This window comes from Vulpes lagopus, chromosome 2, assembly GCF_018345385.1.
Source record: "Vulpes lagopus strain Blue_001 chromosome 2, ASM1834538v1, whole genome shotgun sequence".
In the NCBI taxonomy this organism is placed as follows: Eukaryota; Metazoa; Chordata; class Mammalia; order Carnivora; family Canidae; genus Vulpes; species Vulpes lagopus.
The window spans coordinates 26712619-26732601 of NC_054825.1; the positions used below are offsets into that span (position 1 = coordinate 26712619).

Consider the following 19983-nt stretch of genomic DNA (forward strand, 5'->3'; position numbering starts at 1 on the left):
GAGAGGGAGGGAGGGAGAGAGAGACAGGCAGAGGGAGAAGCAGGCTTTGTGGGGGGAGCCTGACATGGGACTCCATCCCGGGTCCCCAGGATCACACCCTGGGCTGAAGGCGGCGCTAAACTGCTGGGCCACCGGGCTGCCCGCTGTTCTTTTAATTTCTGGATTTTGCACATAATAGGACTCAGACTGTTTTGGAGCTGACAGTGGTAGAGCAATTGAATGTCAGCTGTGTAAGGAGGAGGTTCTTAGGTTGCAGGGTGAGGCGACAGATCAAGTGCCCTTCATGTTTTGAGATTTCCTCTTTTTTTACAAAAGAATTCTTTCTCATCTCTGCAGACCTTATGTGCACTCATTCGAGGAGTCCATCAAAAGAATAAGTCTACCTCTGGTTTTGACATTATCAACATGCTGATGGGCTTTGACAAGGCAGAGTTGTGCATGAAGGTGAGGCATAAGTTGCAGATGTGCCTGTGAATGGCTGCTTCTGACAGCTGTTCATGGATACCATCTGCAGACAGTTAATGTACTAGAAGATTTGTGCTCAGGTAAATATGAATGGTTGAATTTGTTCTTGAATTTGAATATTTTTGTTTTACAGATTTGGTTTGTCTGAATAAAGGAAAAGTTGAAAATCAGATTTGAATTGAAGTATCCTTCCCTTGCAGGATAAAGACCAGGATAAAGACTTAGCAGTTTATTTTATGACTTAGATCATGTGCTCATATATTCTTAAAAACACTTATGAAATCAAATAAAATATAACAAGGATAATATACAAGGGTAGCTTTTCTAAACTTAAGGTTTTTTGTTTTTGTTTTGTTTTGTTTTAAGATTTTATTTATTCATTTGAGAGAGACAGAGAGAGAATCAACAGGGGGGAAAGGGAGAGGGAGAAGCAGACTCCCCGCTGAGCAGGGAGCCCGACATGGGGCTCAATCCTGGGATCCTGAGGTCATGACTTGAGCCGAAGGCAGACACTCAACTAACTGAGCTGGACAGGCACCCCTAAACTTAACTTTTCTTATTTAACACAATGACTTTATCAGAATTTTTTTTTTTTTTTTTAGAATTTTTATTTCTACTATTTGACACTTTTTAAAAAGAACAGGTTTATTGAGAGATAATTCACATATGCAGTTCACCCCCTTTTTAAAAAAAATATTTTATTTATTTATTCATGAGAGACACACAGAGAGAGGCAGAGACACAGGCAGAGAGAGGAGAAGCAGGCTCCATGCAGGGAGCCCGATGTGGGACTTAATTTCAAGACTCCAGGATCATGCCCTGAGCCAAAGGCAGGACACTCAACCACTGAACCACCCAGGCGTCCCGCAGTTCACCCTTTTAAAGTGTAATAATTCAGTGGGTTTCTTTTTGTTTTTTTTTTCTTAAGATTTTATTTATTTACAATTAAAATTCTTTTTAAAGATTTTATTCATTCATGAGAGACACAGAGAGAAAGAGGCAGAGACACAGGCAGAGGGAGAAGCTCCCTCCATGCAGGGAGCCCGATTCAGGACTCGATCCTGGGACTCCGGGATCACACCCTGGGCTGAAGGCAGGTGCTAAACTGCTGAGCCACCCAGGGGTCCCTATTTTTATTTTTATAGATTTTATTTATTTATTCACAAGAGGCAGAGACACAGGCAGAGAGAGGAGAAGCCGGGTCCATGCAGGGAGCCCAATATGGGACTTGATCTTGGAACTCCAGGATCACTCCCTAAGCTGAAGGCAGATGCTTAGCTGCTGAGCCACCCAGGTGACCCAAGATTTTAAGTAATCTCTATACCCAATGTGGGGCTTAAACTCACAACCCTGAGATCAAGAGTCTCATGCTCCAGTGACTGAGCTAGCCAGGCACCCTGATTCAGTGGTTTTTAGTATATTCATGGAATTGTACAACCATCACCACTGTTAATTTTGGAACATTTTTATCACTCTAAAAACATGTACCCATTAGCAGTCATTCCCCATTCCCCCTTCTTTCCAGCACCTGGCAACCATTAAGTTGCTTTATGTTTCTCTTGGTTTACCTATACAGGACAACTCATATAAATGGAATTGTATGTGGTCTTCTGTGTCTGGCTTCTTGCACTTAGCATGATGTTTTCAATTCATCCATGTTATAGCATATATCAGTACTTCATTCCTTTTTTTACTGATTAATATTTCATTGTATGAATGCACTGCATCATTTTATTTGTTTATTTTTAAAAGATTTCATTTATTTATTGAGAGAGAATGAGCGAGAGAGGGAGAGAGAGAGAGAGAAAACACAAGCAAAGAGGGGCAGAGAGAGAGGGAGAAGCAGTCTCCCTGCTGATCAGGGAGCCCAACATGGGGCTTGATCCTGGGGTTCCAGGATTATGACCATAGCCGAAGGCAGATGCTCAACTTACTGAGCCACCCAGGTGCCCCTATACCACATCATTTTATTCATTCATCAGTTGATAGATATGTGGGATATTTCAGCATTCTGGCTATTATAAATAATGCTGCTGTAAACATTCATGAACAAGTTTTTGCGTGGATGTAAGTTTTCAGTTCTCTTAGGGATGTACTTAGGAGGAAAATTGCTGGGTCATCTAGTAACTCTATGTTTAACATTTCAAGGAACTTCCAAACTGTTTTCCAAAGTTGCTATACCATTTTACATTGCCATCAGCAATTTATGAGGGTTCTTTCTAATTTCTTCACATCTTCGTCAACAGTTGTTTTTGTCGATCTTTAATATATATATTTTTGGAGAAATGTCTATTCACATCCTTTTCCCATTTCTAGATTGAGTTATTTGTCTTTCTATTGTTGAGTTGTAAGAATTCTTTATATATTTTGGATATAAGTCCCTTGCTAGATATCTGATTTATAGTGTTTGACATTATCTTGAATGAAGGTTATTTATAATACGAACTTTGAAGAATTCATCTTCTGTCACTCACTAAATTTAAAATAATCTATTTGACAAAGAAGCCTTGTAGTGATGTTTTTTTTAAGTTATGAATATACAGTTATAAATACATGAAGACTTAGTACCTGGAGTTAGTTTTTTTTTTTTTAAGATTTTATTTATTTTTTCATGAGAGACACACAGAGAGAGGCAGAGACATAGGAGAGAGAAGCAGGCTCCTTGTAGGGAGCCTGATGTGGGACTCGATCCTGGGATGAGATCATGCCCTGAGCCAAAGGTAGATGCTCAACTGCTGAGCTACCCAGGCGTCCCAAGAAGTTAGTTATTAATTCTCTCCTACAGAGCTCCCATGTACACACGTATATACGCATATACATACATATATATATATATATAGATATAGTGGTAAAATCCCAGATCTCACTCATTCTCATAGTTCTCACTATTGCCTATATGCTGCTGATTACTAAGTCTCTATTTTTAGCTTTAACATCCTGTCATGAGACTCAGAGTTGTATACTCTAACCAGTTGCTGAAGATACCCACTCACATATCCCTAAAGTACCTCTTGCTTGACATCTACAAAATGTTTTCCCTTCATCTGTTTTTTTTTTTTTTTTTTTTCATTCATTCCCCATCAGAATGGGCTCACCTGTTGTCTCAGTCACTCAGACCAAAAACTTGGAAGTCATTCTGGACTCTTTCCCCTTATCTTTCATATCCAGATAATCACCAAGATCAGCTAATTTTGCCTCAGTTCATATTTCTCATACCTGTTTTTCCTTTTTTCCTCCTACTGCCAATGTTCCCATTATTTCTTACCTGAACTATTGCAGTGATGCCTTCATTCATTCTTTTGACAAATGTTGGTTAGGCTCTGCTGTGCCGGGCATTGGGGATATAGAGGCAAATAAGACATGGCAACTTGCTCAGAAAATAGGTAGATTAGTCCTCATTTGTCTCCTTCCCTTCAGGCTTACCATCTTTAAATCTGTCATCCACACTGATACCACAGTAATATATCTTACACTCAAATCTTTCTTGCTTAAAACCCTTCATTAGTTTCCCTTCACTAACAGGATAAAGACCAGCTCCCTAGGTAGCCTTGTACAGCTTTCATGATCAGCTCCCTGTTTATTCTCCAGTCTCCTCTCTTACCACTGTGCTTCACTCTGTACTTCCATAATAATAAGCTACTTTTTTTTTTTTTTTAAAGATTTTATGTATTTATTTATGAGAGACAGAAAGAGAGGCAGAGACACAGGCAGAGGGAGAAGCAGGCTCCATGCAGGAAGCCCAATGTGGGACTTGATTCTGGGTCTCCAGGATCACACCCTGAGCTGAAGGCAGTGCTAAACCGCTGAGCCACCCGGGCTGCCCATAATAAACTACTTGTATTCCAACTCCACACCCAGGTCCATGTAGTTCCTCATGTGTCATTGAGCATGCTATTGCCTGTCTAGAATTCTTTTCTTACTCAAGTTTTAATTCCTACTGATTTTTCAAAATATAACCCAACCCTGAGGAGTCCTGGAATACTCAGGACTGAGCCTGGGTTGCTCAGTGGTTGAACATCTGCCTTTGGCTCAGGTTGTGATCCCGGGGTCCAGGGATGGGGTCCCGCATCAGGATCCTCGTGGGGAACCTGCTTCTCCCTCTGCCTATGTCTCTGCCTTTCTCATAAATAAATAAAATATTTTAAAAAGTAATTCCTCTTCTCTATGTATATTTCTGTCATAGTAACCATTAAGTTAAAACTATTTGTTTATTTTTCTCTTCCAGTAGACTAAAAATGCCTTGAGAGCAAGGGTCATTTTTTTCTTGAATTCTTTAAAAGCACAGTGTTTAGCACAGAGTAGGCCCTCACTATGTGTTTGTTGAAATAGCTTATTTTGAAGCTTCATTGAGCTTCCAGCATGCTAAATCCTATTCTTCATTCATTCTCCTCCATTAAATGTAAAATATTTCTTTTCTTGTTCTTCTGCTATAGTGTGTGAGGGTTTCATCTTTTGATTAGTTTGGGTCTGATATCTTATTGTTAGTACAAGTGATATACTCCAATCACATTTTCTAGTGGAATCGGCCAGAGTGGAAATAGCTATCTTGGTAGGTAGCATATATGAACTGTGATAGCTGGTAGTGGTTTTGTGTCTTTGTTGTTTGTTTAGTGTACCTGCCTCAAAGTAGATATACTTTACCTACAATTATTTAATCATTATTAATCTTTAACTTAACCACTTATTTTTCTTAATTTAATTGACTTAATTTTATTTAATTAGTTTATTTATTTTCTTTATTATTCAACCATTAGCCTTTTATTTTTAAAATTTATTATTATTTTTAAAATTTTTACTTATTTATTCATGAGAGACACACACAGAGAGAGGCAGAGACATAGGCAGAGGGAGAAGCAGGCTTCATGCAGGAAGCCTGATGTGGGACTTGATCCTAGGACTCTGGGATCATGCCCTGAGCCAAAGGCAGATGCTCAACCCCTGAGCAACCCAAGCATCCCTATCATTATTAGCCTTTTAACAATTTACCTCATTTTAATCTAAAAGTTTATATGAGGATGAGAGACTGCAAATACTTATTTGGTAAAGTAGTGAATTCTTCATTGTTCTGTGCAGTTGTTCTAAAGCATTTTTCCCCAAATAGCTATACTTTGAAGTCTTCCTTTTCTGTGTCTAATCATGCAAGGCCTAGACCTAAGGGGACGATATAGTTGCTTCATTGTATATTATACACGTGCCCCTGTGTTATATAACCCAGAGTTGGACAGAGACACAGTAGAGATATTTGGTATATTTGGTATATTTTAATACTTAATGGATCTCTTTCTCAGAACTTGATGGAGAGTTTGGATTCATTGCTTTGTGCAGAAGGTTCTGAAAGTCTGAAGAGTTTATGTCTGAAACTTCTCCTTTGCTTAGTGACTGTAAGTGACCCATCTATATGTTTCTCTATCAAGGGTATTATCAACAGCAGGGGCAAACTTATTTGAATACTTGAGCCTAAAGTTAGAAAGGAAAAGAGAAAAAAATTCTCTGCCGGGGGATCATATCACTCCATTGCATATGAATGTATAGAAGGAAGTGAGTTGAATGGGCTTTCACTTCCTGGAAGCTGCTCTTTGGAGCAACTGCTGGCATTTTTAGCCTGCAGGATACTTGATATTTATCACTTTAGAGGTACCACTCTTGGAGATTTCTTGTCTTCTGGATCATCACAGATTTCCTCTTCTCACTAGGTCTTATTTGGAAACAGTTTTTGTGACTCTGAATATTTTTATTTGTTCTGATTTTGATATAACTGGAAGCTGACCTATATTGTTTAGTGGGAGAAGAGTGGGGGGTGTTGTTCATTTACTTCAGGTGGTTCTCTTTCCCTGCCATCACTCAGAGATTTCTGGATCTTAAACTTCTTTCTCTGGGTTTGAAAATGAAACCCAAGAAACTGTTAAGTAAATGCTTACGTGAGGGTGTGAGAGAAATTCAGAGATTTGGGAAGTTTTAGTTTGCTAACTTCTTGTCTAGTGTCTGCCTACTCAGGCTCTGGTAGCTTCAGGGTTGCTTATTAAAGGTATACTAAGTAGTAGTATGTTTTAACATTTCTGATTCTCTTCGATGGTAGGGGTGGAGATATATTTGAGATAGCAGAGTGCCTCACTATAGACTTTAAAAACCCTTTTATTGCATTCAGGTGACAGATAACATCAGCCAGAACACTATCCTAGAGTATGTAATGATCAACAGTATATTTGAAGCAATTTTACAGGTAGGTCACCTCTTTCTCTTTTGGATAAACCATGTCTTTAAATCTTCTCTGTCTGCATTCCTAGGAATTAGGAATTGGCACTTATGTACTTCTGGTTCATGTTACAGATACTGTCTCATCCCCCAAGTCGCAGGGAGCATGGGTATGATGCTGTTGTCCTCTTGGCTTTGTTGGTGAACTATAGGAAATATGAGGTAAGTGGGCCCCTTAATGGACAGTTCTAATCTTTCTATAATTTTCCTAAATGTTGCCACTCCTAGGGCACTTTGTTATTTTGTTTAATGTAGAAGACGTGTTCTTAGTAAATGGTATATAGATTACTTTTAACCAGATTCTAAAACTTCTATATTAAATGCATGGGGCAGAGGATATGGTCATTTAGAGGAATCCTGTGGTGCAACTTCTAATTAAGTAGGTAACTATCCCTTAATATAGTAGTTCCCAAACCTAGCTTATTAAAATCACCTAGGACCTTTTCAAGAAGAAAAAAAACTTCTGGGCTTTACTCTTGATACACTGAGTGGGAACTGGGAATCCGGTTTTGTTTTTTTCTTTTTAATTCCCCTGTTGGGTATGATGATTAGCCAGAATTGGGAACCACTGACGTAATGCATCTGTTTTTGAAAGATTGGAATTTTGTATATTGGATTTCCATGATGCGATCCACTTGTGTAAGTACCACTGTTGGTCTGGGAACTCTTTCTGATTTATTTATTTTTTATTTTTTTTTAATATTTTATTTATTTATTCATGAGATAGAGAGGCAGAGACACAGGCAGAGGGAGAAGCAGGCTCCATGCAGGGAGCCCGATGTGGGAATTAATCCTGGGACTCCAGGATCAAGCCCTGGGCCAAAGGCAGGTGCTAAACCGCTGAGCCACCCAGGGATCCCCTCTTTCTGATTTAAATGGAAAATTGAAGACAGAGCCTTACCCCTGTCAATTCTAGAGTTCTCTTTGTTCCCAAATTAATCAGGGAAAGATTTATAGGTTTTGGAGATAAAGAGTAGAGCTCAGAGACTTATACTTGGTTTCATGCCTCTATGTGATTCTTCTCAAAAGGCAGAATGTACAGAAAAGGAATGCCCTTAGGGAAGACCAGGGGCCTCATTGGGGCCTATTTGGAGGAATAGGGAACATTTGGCACTGAGTGCTGGACAATACGAATACTTTACTGAACCCAGAAATCAGGAGCTGCATTGAGACAACCTGACTTTCTTCACTTAGCATGTAGCAATGCTATGAGAAATGGGCTGGCTGGAGGGAGGCTTTTCAGTTCTGAGCTTCTGGATCTTCACTTAGTGCTTTTTTTTCTTTTTTAAAGATTTTTTATATTTAAGTAATCTCTACACCCAGCATTGGGCTCAGACTCACAACCTCAAGATCAAGAGTTACATGCTTCACTGACTGAGCCAGCCGGGTACCCCCACTTAGTGGTATTGGAGATGGTTCCTAGTGAGGTTGAGAGTGATGGATAACACAAAGCCTAGAGCCTATTCTAGGCTTTAAGGAGAATACAGTAGAGGGGAGGCTGTGAGAAATATTTAAAAAGGGATTGGAATATGTAGAGCAAAGTTAATGTGTTACAATTCCCAGGAGCTGACTGCTTTCATAGTAGTAGAGGAACTGACAAATGGTGTGTAGAGTGATTAATAAATATGTAATTTATCACCAACACCTGTTTTACTGGTGAACTGAAGGGGTTGACATGTTAGCCATTTTGATCTCTGTCATGTGTAATATAGCCTCTGAGGCCTTATTACAACAGCAACAAAAACAGCTGAGGAAAAATGCTGAAGATAGTTAATGGAAGTTGAGTTATATGTGATAGGAAAGTGTCATCATCAGTAATGAGTGTTTTCAGAACGTTCTGCTGGTTGCAGGCCACTCAGAGGCAATGGCTTGGCTTCTCTAAATGTGAACTGAACCCTGGCTCAGCCCAGTAGGGCTCTCTGAAATGTCAGCCTGAAAAATTGGATATGGCCAAGGAACTAGAGAAAATCATATTTCTGGAGCAAGGTATGCATCTCCAGTCTGTCAGAAGGCACGGGAGAATTAATATAGTAGTCAAGGGCAAGCAGGCGGGCATAATTTATCTCGGCTTTGCAGCTTTTGATATAAGTCACTCACCAGAAACCATTAAGGAAGCCTAGTGACCATGGAGCAGGAAGGTTTTGACAGGAACGTGAGGAATTCCAGATGAACATAGCAAAACCAAAAGCTGGTGAAATTTTATGCAAACTAGTATGAGAGGGTGTATGCTGGGCAGAATAGCATTCTAGCTCCCACCACAATCTATCCCATGATGGATGGGGAAAGTTATAACCTTTCTAGTGAGGTGTGAAGGTGCCAGAGAGGCTGAGTGCCCCCCTAATCACAGGGAAGGCAAGTAAGGTGTTGAACTTTACACCTTAGAGTGTAAAGTGATAGAAAAGATTGTTTTCTTTTTCTTTTTTTTTTTGACTAAAGAGCTTTCTTCAAATGTAATAAAAATGTTAATGGAGAAAATATATAGCTACCAATCATTGAGCCCTTACTGTCTGTCAGATACTATGCTAAGGATTTTATTTTTATTCATTTGATAGAACACAAGCAGGGGGAGCTGCAGGCAGAGGGAACCTGATGTGGGGCTCCATCCCAGGGCCCTAGGATCATGACCCGAACTCAAGGCAGATACTTAACTGAGCTACCCTGGCATTCCTGTGCTAAGGATTTTATATGTCTTACTTCATTTAAGTCTCAAGAAACCCCAAAAAGAAAATATCCCCATTTTACACATGAGGAAGTTGAACTTAGGTTAATAAATATGCCTATCTTGTCACAATTAGTAAGTAGAGGGGCTAGAACTTGCTTTTAGCCACCTTCCCCTTTTCCTCAAAGGTTCTAAAGCATAGACTGTTCTTATTAATCAGATAATCCTCATTATTACCTAAAACAGTGGACTTTTGGGAAGGTGAGTAATAAGGACTTAAAAATTTATGCCAAGAAACAGTGGCCTGCTCCTTCTGTTGTTGTTCTCTTCATCATGACATCTCCAGGTCAGTCTACTGTTGATTTTCTTTTCTAAGGATCCACTTTCATTGGATCTTGTCTTTTACATCAGCAGGATATAACTGCTGGTTATAAGAAGCAGTGTGGAGAGCCTTCCTCTGTCAGATCAAGTGACAAACAGAGTGGGTTTTACTCCTTGGATTGTGTTGTAGAAAACCTTATAAACACTTGGGCTGTTAAGAAAGCAAAGTTGTCTCTTTTTCTACTCCCAGTTGACATTCAAAAGTTACCCTCAGAAACTTGATTAAATAAGGTCTGTGTGTGTGTGGGGGAGTGTTTCTAAGTCTCAGTAATGAGTTTTCTTGGTTGCTGTAAAAACTACCAATATTGTTCCTTGCTTCCCTTGGGTTAGAATTGGTGCCTGAACTAGATGAGGTTCATATCACATGTATGGGATATTTTCAAGGTGAGTAGGTCATTGCTTCTCATCCCACTGGTAGGAGATGGCCCAGCTGCTTAATGAGTTTAAATATATGTCCATTTCCATATGCTGCCCAGCTGAGTCTGGAAAAACTCAAGAAATCTTCCAATGCTATAAGTGATAGGATCATCATTAAATCCCAGTGTTCTGACCAGATTGTAGTTTGGGTAATTATAGCCTTTTTTTCAGTTCCCCTGCCGTGTTATTTGGGTATTGGATCCATAAATGGCCTCTCTGGCTGTTAAGCAGCTGCCACTTTCCACCCCCAAGTTGGCTTTGTTCTATGGGTGGGTGAATCAGTCCTTGCATATAGTTTGTGGAATGGTTAAGGAACCTTTAGGATGAGACTGTAAGTTAGCAACTTATAAATTTGTGCCTTATGGCAAAGAAACTTTTATGTTCCCCCCAAGACTGCTGTCCCTGTGGACTCAGATTATTGGCAGGATAGGACAAAGTGAGTTTTGTGGAGTGTTCACTTCTTAGAAATAAATGGAAAGATGGGAGAAGTAGCAGACACAGGCCTGGGCTGATACAGCCTAGAGGAAAATGGAGGTAGAACAGAACTGGAGTGTGTGTGTGTTTGGTGATTGAGAGATTTACTGGAAATGGAGGGAGTTAGTAGGCAGGATGGGTTGGATGTGGGGATTAGGAGCATCACCTCAGAGAGAGGGTCTTATAGAAGCATTTTTGTTACAACTTTTTAAAATAGCTTATAGTTTCTTAACTAAGTCACACTTACCTTGAGTCTCTTGTTGAACAGTCTGTGAATCCTTATATTGTGAAGCTGTCTATCGTGGATGATGAAGCTACACTTAATGTGAGTATATAGATCCTTGTGTATTGTTTTGATTGCTGACTTGTTTTAATTACTGGCCTTTCAGTGGATATTTAAGAACAGAGAGCAGAGAGCTATTGCATTAATTTCATCTGGCTATAAAGAGGGAATTGGTATTTTGTTTGACTATCATTGTGACCTTGTTGTCTTTTATCTTCTTGTCATGGAAGGAAGGTTTGAGGGGACATTTGTTGTTTAATCATGATGAAATGTTTGGTTATATTTTGTATTATAGTGTGCTGAGGTTGATGATCCTGCAGATTCAGTGAGTTATATTCCCAAGAATAGGAATAGGCATGGATGATGTATCAAATCAGCATGATGTACACTTTAAATATCTTACAATTTTATGTCAGTTATACCTCAATAAAGCAGAAATTAAAAACAAAACAAAACCAACAAAACAAACTAGATGATAAACTAATGGGAGATCCCTTCTTGTAGAGCTATCCGGATGGCATTTACAGCCTGACATAGTGAAGCTGGAACATGGAAGATGATCTATATATCTGCTACATATGTCCTAGAAAGTTTGGGAAATATCTGATCTCTGAGTAAGGGAGGAAGACAATGACCAGGTGTCTGGCATCTTGCCTTCTTCATGCTTCTAATTTCCCTTATGAAAAAAAAGCACACATGATTCATTCTTCTGGCCTTAATTGATCTTTGTGTCATATTTAGCAGATTCTAAAGGGAAAGTTGATAAGTTACTTTAACATTTATTGCTTCTTCCTGTTACCTTCCTGTTTTCCCATTGCCTGAAAGAGTGATTTGTCTCTATGCACCTTCATTTAGTGTGAGACTCATTGTCACTCTTACTGTGACTGTTTAAGAGACATGTGAGAGCTTTTTGTTTTTTGTTTGACGATTCTAACTTAGTTTTCTCTTTTGAGGTAAAAATGATCCCAGTGAAATTGTCAGTGACCTGGGCTGGTCCATTTCACCCCTCTTTCTTGTTACTCTATTGAGTAACATTAAGATAGTTAAATCAGGAAAATCTGGACACTGGGGCTGTAATTAGTGTTTTCCCTGGCCTGGCATTGCCACCAGCCCATTATTTCACCTGTGCTGTTTTTTTCTTCCTAGGGAATGGGGCTTGTGATTGCTCAGGCTTTATCTGAGTACAACAGGTGAGTCCACTGCTCCAGAAGAGAAGGGTCTCATTTTCATTTGAATTGGTTGAGTAGAAAACAGATTTGGCTCCTGTGGTTGGGCGAACTTCCCTTACCTATTCTAGAAGGATATTTTAGGTTTAGCTTCTGGTAGACGTGTTTGCTCTAGCTCAGCTTGATGGTTTTAGCAGGGATTGTGTCTGATACCAGGGGAAAAGTAGCCACTAGGTTTGTGTCCATCTTTTCTTTAAGCTATTAGGTACATTCTTTTGCAACCTTTGGTATTTTAATGCAGAACATTTTAACTAGTTTTTCAACCACAAGCAGCCTCTTCATTTAGCCCCATGTATCCTACAAATATAATTTTCTATGTAGAAAAGGTTGCAAAGCACTACATTTTGTACACTTAAAAGATTAAACAGAAAGAGAAAAACATACTGAATTAGCCCTAGTTTGATGGATGCTTCTTTTTCATCAGGGATCAACTGCAACTTCCCAGTGTCCCTGTCTTTTCTGGGGGCTCTCTTCATTGATGCTTGCTTTCCTTCTTGCTTTAAATGAGAACGGTATCTGGTATACAGTGAATGGAAACCAGAATTTTTCCCAATCCTGGCAAGGGCCAGGCAGTATCTTGCTTGCTCCTCTCCAGACTTTGCTCACATACAATTGGATGTGGAATTTCAAATCTGCCCCATCTCCACAAATAGTTCAGCTCACAGATTTCCCTCCTCTTCCTTCAAAAACAAACAAGATTTTCAATGTTACAGCCTTAAAGTAATTTCACTGTTACACTTTTCAAGTAATAGTCTGTTTGGGAAATAACTGGATCAGCCATATGTTAGAGCAGTTTCACACGTTTGCAGCTTACTTTCTGAATCTCTCCCAAAGTAGCCAGGCATTTTGATACACGCTGCCTCAAGAGCAGATGCATGCCTCTTAGTTTGCAGGGGAAACTGCAGTGGCTGGCTAGATTGTTATAGTACTTTTGTTTTCTGGAGCCAGTGAATTCTATGAGTGCCCTGCCCTGATTACCTAGAGTGCCATGGACAAAGACATACTTGATAAATAATACTAAAGTTGAATTTAGTTATTTTTGTTCAGGCAGTATAAAGACAAGGAAGAAGAACACCAGAGTGGTTTTTTCTCTGCTTTAACAAATATGGTAAGTCCAACTTGTTATTTCTGTCCTGCTCAGGAATGTAAGCGGTCTGCAGGGGTAGACAAATTTGGACTCAGAAGTTCAAATGTTTGAGATGATGGCATGATGAGGAGAGAGTATCTCAGAGAAGATTTTTCTTTTTTTTAAAGCTGTATCTCTTATATTGATTTCCAAACCCAAGTGAGATGGGGAAAAGAGAGCTTTGATTGCTCTGGGACTGAGTTTTTCAAATTAATTAATTCAGTTTTTTAAAGGCTAAAAAAGGTTACATGTTAAACCACACTTTTGTCTCATGAAGAGCTGGCTATGTTTGAGGACTGATCCTGAAGAATATTGAAAACAATAGTTTAGATCTGAGCATAGCTCTAAGTTCTTGGTTGACAGCAGACACTGGCCACCTGGTTCCTCATAGCTGGTCCTGTGGTCTAGTGATTGATGCAATAGATTTGAGCCACTCCTCTAAAGATTTAATGGACTGAGAGGTCTGTAGTTTAGGAAAGTTATTGATCCAGTATGCAAGACTCCTGAACAAGGTTTCTCACCCTGACACAGTAGGCATTTTGGGCCAGGTAACCTGGGACTAATTTTTAAGAGATAAAGCTAATAGTTCTTAGAATCTAGGCAGATTCAGAAAGTCTTTTTTTCTTGGACATTAGTATTCAAGTAATCAGCTATAGGGCAAGACAGTTTTTGAGTTCATTGCAAAAAACAGCCATCCCTCTACCCCCCCAAAAGACAATTATCCTCCCCAATGCCTATGTCTTCTTCCTTTCGTTCGCAGAGCTTACTCTGAGAAAAGGATTTGATAAGCTTTTTAACTCTGAAGCATAAATGAGTAAAGTCTCTCAGAGGTCAGAGCCATATGAATGCTATGTTGGTATTTGGTTAAATAAATTAGATATAATTATACTGCCCCCAGGGATCCTTTCCTTTTGGCCAGAAAGAAGAAGTTTTGTATTAACAAGGAGGTTCCAGCTGCATAGTTTGGGGCATCAGTAGGCAGATGGAAAGATATTTTTACCTTTCCAGGGATGGGCATCTTCGTGCCTCTGATATCACACATATTGGAGGCAGCCTAATCCATTTGCTTATTTGACTGACCTGCCTATGACACAAACTAAAGATTTTGTGATCTAAAAGGTCTCACGTAGACATTTCTGGTCTGAAACTCAAATATTCCCCCAAAGACAGTCTTGTGTTGGATGAAATCAGTGTGGGTTTCTGACTTGAAATAAGCAACTTTCAGCAAAGATGCAGAGTAATGAGGAGGTCTAGATTAACATTTATTTGCTGTTAGTGGTTACTAACACATTGAAAAAGAGAGCTGGACAAAAGTCCTGATGTTTCTTCTTTAAGGCCCTTTAAGGAAAGACAGATTAGTAGAGTTCTCATTATTTCATTTAATTACTTGTGAGTCTTTGAAGATCTTGAAAGTGGGCTGTATGATGGGTGGGCCAAAGTTCCAAGTTCCCTCAGCCTGCATACAGCTTATTTGCTTATTTTTTTCACTGACTAAAGGCTTCCTGGCACAGAGCTCCTCTCACATTCCCCTGCTTTAAGTATGCAATTCCTCTTTTCTTCCACAGGTAGGCAGCATGTTCATAGCAGATGCCCATGAAAAAATCTCAGTGCAGTAAGTGCCTGACATTCTTTTGTGCGGTGACTTGAACTTTAGTGTGGGTTCTCTGGCTGGATATGAGAGGGAAACATTACCTCTTGCTAATCTTTTACAGATTCAAACTTTTATGGTGATTTATCAAATGTTTCTTGGGCTTTAAACGATAATGGACCCTTAGAAACCACTACTGTGGTCATGTCTGTTGAGCCCTAAGAAGCTGGTAAGTGGTTCCCAGCCCTCTCTGGAATGAAATGAAAGAGGGCTGGGTGTCTGAGCCAGTTAAGGATTTAACTGGATTGGGGTGGAAAAGTGAGAGGGAAAATAGGGAAATGAAGTAGATAAGAACTAGTCCTAAAGAATTAAAGTTAAGGCCCTTATTCCTCTTTATATAAACACAATGATGAAATAAAGGGAACACTAGAAGCACAGAGGGATTGGTAATGAGGAGCTGGGGTGAAATTGCATCTTGATGGTCATACTGTTTTAACTCTTCCGCTTTAAGAGCCTCTCCAATTTGTTCTGTTTTTTTTTTTGTTTTGTTTTGTTTTTTTTTTTTCTTTAGAACCAATGAGGCTATCCTTCTGGCACTTTATGAAGCTGTTCATTTAAATCGTAACTTCATCACAGTGTTAGCCCAGGTTGGTTATATTAAAATCTCCGATCCTTCTTTTCCCTGAATTTCATACAGATCCACTCCATTGTAAAGCCTATCTGGCCGTGCCTATTTAAACTTTGCTTTGTACTGGTAAGTGGTAGTGACAGAGGTGCATCAGTTGTCTTTGCGTCAGGCTGTCCTCAAATATGTATATTTCCATCTGGAGTTGGAGTGGGTCTGATAACGTGCAAAAGTTAATGGGTTTGACTAGTTTACTAAATCTTTTGACCAGTTTCCTGATTCTCTTAGCCCAGATGAGTAGAGATTACTTCATTTTAAATAGAGGCCATCCTTTGGTATTATCTGCCTATATGGATTTTTGTATTAGGCTTTCTGCTTTCAAAACCATTGTAGAATTACAACTAGAGATAAAATAGGCCAAATCACTTGTCTTATTATTTCACAGAAATAATTTCTGTGAAATTATAATTTCCACAGAAGAAAAGTAAAAAGTATCTTGTCTAGCATAAAGCTAGCTGTTAACAACAACAAAAAATGGTTTACAAACATTGAAAGCACAAAGTCTAGAATACTGAGTGCTGGGTCAGTTGCCCAGCTTAGGATAAACTCCATAGTTGGTAGAGAATGGGACTAACACAGGCGGAGAACTCAAGTGCTGTCCATGAAAGCCGTCTTTAAAAATTGATAAAGTGTTTTCATTTTAAAGTCAGAGTTTTAAAATATGTATGTAGGTTTCTTTTCAAAGAACACTTGCTTATGCTTTTTTCTCAAAGGGCAGATGTGTATGGAATCACTGAGGGTTTTTGTTTTGTTTTGTTTTTTTAAAGATTTTATTTATTTATTCATGAGAGACACAGAAAGAGGCAGAGACATAAGCAGAGGGAGGAGCAGGCTCCATGTAGGGAGCCCGATGTGGGACTCGATCTTGGAACTCCAGGATCACACCCTGAGCTGAAGGCAGATGCTCAACTGCTGAGCCACCCAGGCATCCCAGAATCACTGAGTTTTAACCAAAAATGAGGTCATTGTTTTTTTTTTTTTTTATTTTTTATTTATTTATGATAGTCACAGAGAGAGAGAGAGAGAGAGAGGCAGAGACACAGGCAGAGGGAGAAGCAGGCTCCATGCACCGGGATCCTGACGTGGGATTCGATCCCGGGTCTCCAGGATCGCGCCCTGGGCCAAAGGCAGGCGCCAAACCGCTGCGCCACCCAGGGATCCCTGTTTTTTTTTTTTTTTTTTTTTTTTAAGATTTTATTTATTTATTCATGAGAGACACAGAGAGAGAGGTAGAGACACAGGCAGAGGGAGAAGCAGGCTTCACGCAGGGAGCCAGACATGGGACTCGATCCCAGGTCCCCAGGATCACACCCTGGGCTGAAGACAGCGCTAAACTGCTGGGCCACCAGGGCTGCCCCCAAAATGAGGTCATTCTTAAAAAGAAGTATGCTGGTTTAGGGTCTGCCTATGAAGACACTTATTATTTATCAAAACTGAGAACATGAGAGGTTTTATCCACTATTCTCATTATACTTGTCTGCTGTCTGGATTCTGTAACTGATTTTAAAGGAAGGGTGAGGGAGGTAAAGAGTGAAAAAGTTATTGGGGAAAACAAGGGAGTAGCCACCACTCTGCTTAATTTTTTTTTTTTTAAGATTTTATTTGAGAGATCAAGAGCAAATATGAGTGGGGGGGGGCGAGAAGGAGAGGGAGAAGCATACTCCCCACTAAGCAAGGGAGCCCGATGTGGGGCTCAATCCCAGGACCCTGAGATTGTGACCCAAGCTGAAGGCAGACACTTAATCAATGGAGCTACCCAGGCGCCCTGCACTCAGCTTAATTCTTAAGAGCTGATATGACAGAGAAGGCTAAGGAAGGTCAGGGATAGAGGAGTTGTCTGTTTTGGTCCCAGGGAATGTCTTCCCCATATGTCTGCTTCCACCACTCTTGTTGGTTGTAGAACAGGGAGGCTGCTGTCTGCATAGCTCTTTTTATAGCACTTCTCATCCACTTGCCTCGCCTGCACTTACTGGTCAACTGTGTAGTCATCAGAACAGTCTATAGACGTGTTTTAGGTTGATCTGATGAGGGTAGTTTTTATCCAGGCTCAGGTAGGACTGCAGATGCCCTTTTTTTTTTTTTTTTTTTTTTAAGATTTTGTTTATTTATTCATGAGAGAGAGAGAGAGAGAGAGGCAGAGACACAGGCAGAGGGAGAAGCAGGCTCCATGCAGGGAGCCTGATGTGGGACTCGATCCCGGGTTTCCAGGATCCGGCCCTGGGCTGAAGGCGGCGCCAAACCGCTGAGCCACCCGGGTTGCCTGCAGATGCCCTTTTTATTGGTAGAATAATCTCATGTATTTGTTTACCCCAGTTTTTTATTTGCGTGATTCTTCAGAAAAACTTATGTAATGGAAACTTAGTTTAGAAAATTTAGTTTAGTCCACAGAGCTTCTTATTAGAGTTTAGTAAACATCCACAGTAATCAGGTTCTCAAGGGAACGCAACATAGAAGTGGTCCCTCCTCAGGATCCCTGGGTGGCGCAGTGGTTTAGCGCCTGTCTTTGGCCCAGGGCGCGATCCTGGAGACCGGGGATCGAATCCCACGTCGGGCTCCTGGTGCATGGAGCCTGCTTCTCCATCTGCCTATGTCTCTGCCTCTCTCTCTCTCTCTCTGTGACTATCATAAATAAATAAAAATTAAAAAAAAAAAAAAGTGGTCCCTCCTCAGTGGACATTCCATCTAATTATGATAAGGCCAGGAATCCCAGAAAGGATATTATGGAAAGGATACTCAGAACTGGGTTATGTCTTTTCTTGCCTGCTTCTGTTTTCTTTCAGAGTCATCCAGAGATGGGCTTGGTGACAACCCCTGTCAGTCCTGCTCCAACAACCCCAGCCACACCACTTGGGACCACACCGCCCTCCTCTGATGGTAAGCCCACCACCTCATGTTTTCTTGATTAATATGATCTTGAATCTTTCAGGGTGAGCATAGCCGTGTTGAACAAAGAATACAGTTGTTAATTCTTTCAGCTAAGAAATTATCTGAGGTGCTGTCCTTCAGGACTTCTAAAACTCCAAAGGAAGCTTTGGGAAAAATAGTCAAGTGTTTTACTCTGTGTAAGAAGCTACATAACTCTAACTTGTCCTCAGGGAATGGTTGTAGAATCATGGAGTGCTAGATCTGAAAGGGACCTCTGAGGTCAGTAATGCCTATCCTGCCAAACTCTTGGGGTGTGAGTCTCTGACGAGATATTTTATGAATATATCTCTGAAATAAATGTAAGGTAGTAAAATTATTTTATGTTATCCTATTGGCCAATGAGGAAATTGAGGCCAGAGAAATAAGTGGTTCACTTCATGTTAGTGAGAGTTGAGACTAAAGATCCAGGACACGAGTCAGGGCAAGCACTATGTCTGTTTTCTTCACTACTACCTGTCCAGCATAGTGCCTGGCATGGTCACTACTTAATAAATATTTGTTGAGCACATGGATGAGAAAGTGAACCTGGGATTTTACTCACTGTTACATATCTATCAACACTTCCAGTGGGAAAACAGTGAACTTTGAGTGTATTATAATTGAGAATATGGTGGGTATTTAGGACTTCTCCTCCTAAAACACACCCACCCAGACAGAATTTCTACTTTATTAATTTTATGGCTGGAATTTAAGAAAAAGGTAACAGGAAAGAAATTATGAATTTTCCCCAATGATATTTGTGTCATCTGAGTGTGTTTGATAGAGTATATTAACCTAAAAATAATCTTTGTTAATACTTGAGGTTTTGCCTAAAATGTTGACTGAATTTTGGGTAAAGAAATAGAGGAGGGATGCCTGGGTGGCTCAGCGGTTGAGCGCCTCCCTTCGGCTCAGGGCGTGATCCCGGGATCCGGGATCGAGTCCCGCATCGGACTCCCTGTGTGAAACCTGCTTCTCCTTCTGCCTGTGTCTCTGCGTCTCTCTGTATGTCTCTCATGAATAAATAAATAAAATCTTAAAAAAAAAAAAAAGAAATAGAGGAAATCTAACTTTGATTCATTCTCTGTGACTCTCTACTGTCTGTGAAATGACCTTCTTTGATTGGCTTATTCTCCTTGAAATTTTAGTAGCACTGTGGCAGTAGTGTTTTAAGGTAGTAAAAGTGATGTTGGTACAAAAAATGTGTCAGGCAGGTGCCACTGATATTCAAGTCTATGGTAGCAAATTGGATCTGTTTAGACCTAAAAACCAAATTCCAAAAAAACTAAATGAGGAACAAGTAGTAAGGGTTACCTACGTGTCTCTGCTTTTTCAGTTCACTGAAAAATCCAGTAGAAATACTGTTATTTCTCTTTAAGGATAAAGCCTGTCTGGTTACCATGGATATCAAAAAACATATATATGTGTGTGTGTGTGTGTGTGTGTGTGTGTATATGTGTATATATATATATATATACACACACACACATATATATATATATCTGTATATCTGAGTTTCATGT

General features: G+C 39.9%; 1 protein-coding gene across 2 annotated transcripts in view; it reads left to right on the top strand.

Moving 5' to 3' along the window:
- The window catches only part of ARMH3 (armadillo like helical domain containing 3), a 185800-nt gene that overhangs the window by 22002 nt on the left and 143815 nt on the right, over positions 1–19983 (top strand). The window contains exons 5-14 of one of the 2 annotated variants that reach the window (XM_041742921.1): positions 337–444; positions 5754–5846; positions 6611–6685; positions 6793–6879; positions 10917–10973; positions 12078–12121; positions 13205–13265; positions 14849–14895; positions 15443–15518; positions 18337–18430. In XM_041742921.1, coding sequence (XP_041598855.1) covers positions 337–444; positions 5754–5846; positions 6611–6685; positions 6793–6879; positions 10917–10973; positions 12078–12121; positions 13205–13265; positions 14849–14895; positions 15443–15518; positions 18337–18430 — 742 coding nt within the window. The remainder of the gene's footprint in view (positions 1–336; positions 445–5753; positions 5847–6610; positions 6686–6792; positions 6880–10916; positions 10974–12077; positions 12122–13204; positions 13266–14848; positions 14896–15442; positions 15519–18336; positions 18431–19983) is intronic. The other variant, XM_041742922.1, reaches the window with a different exon arrangement.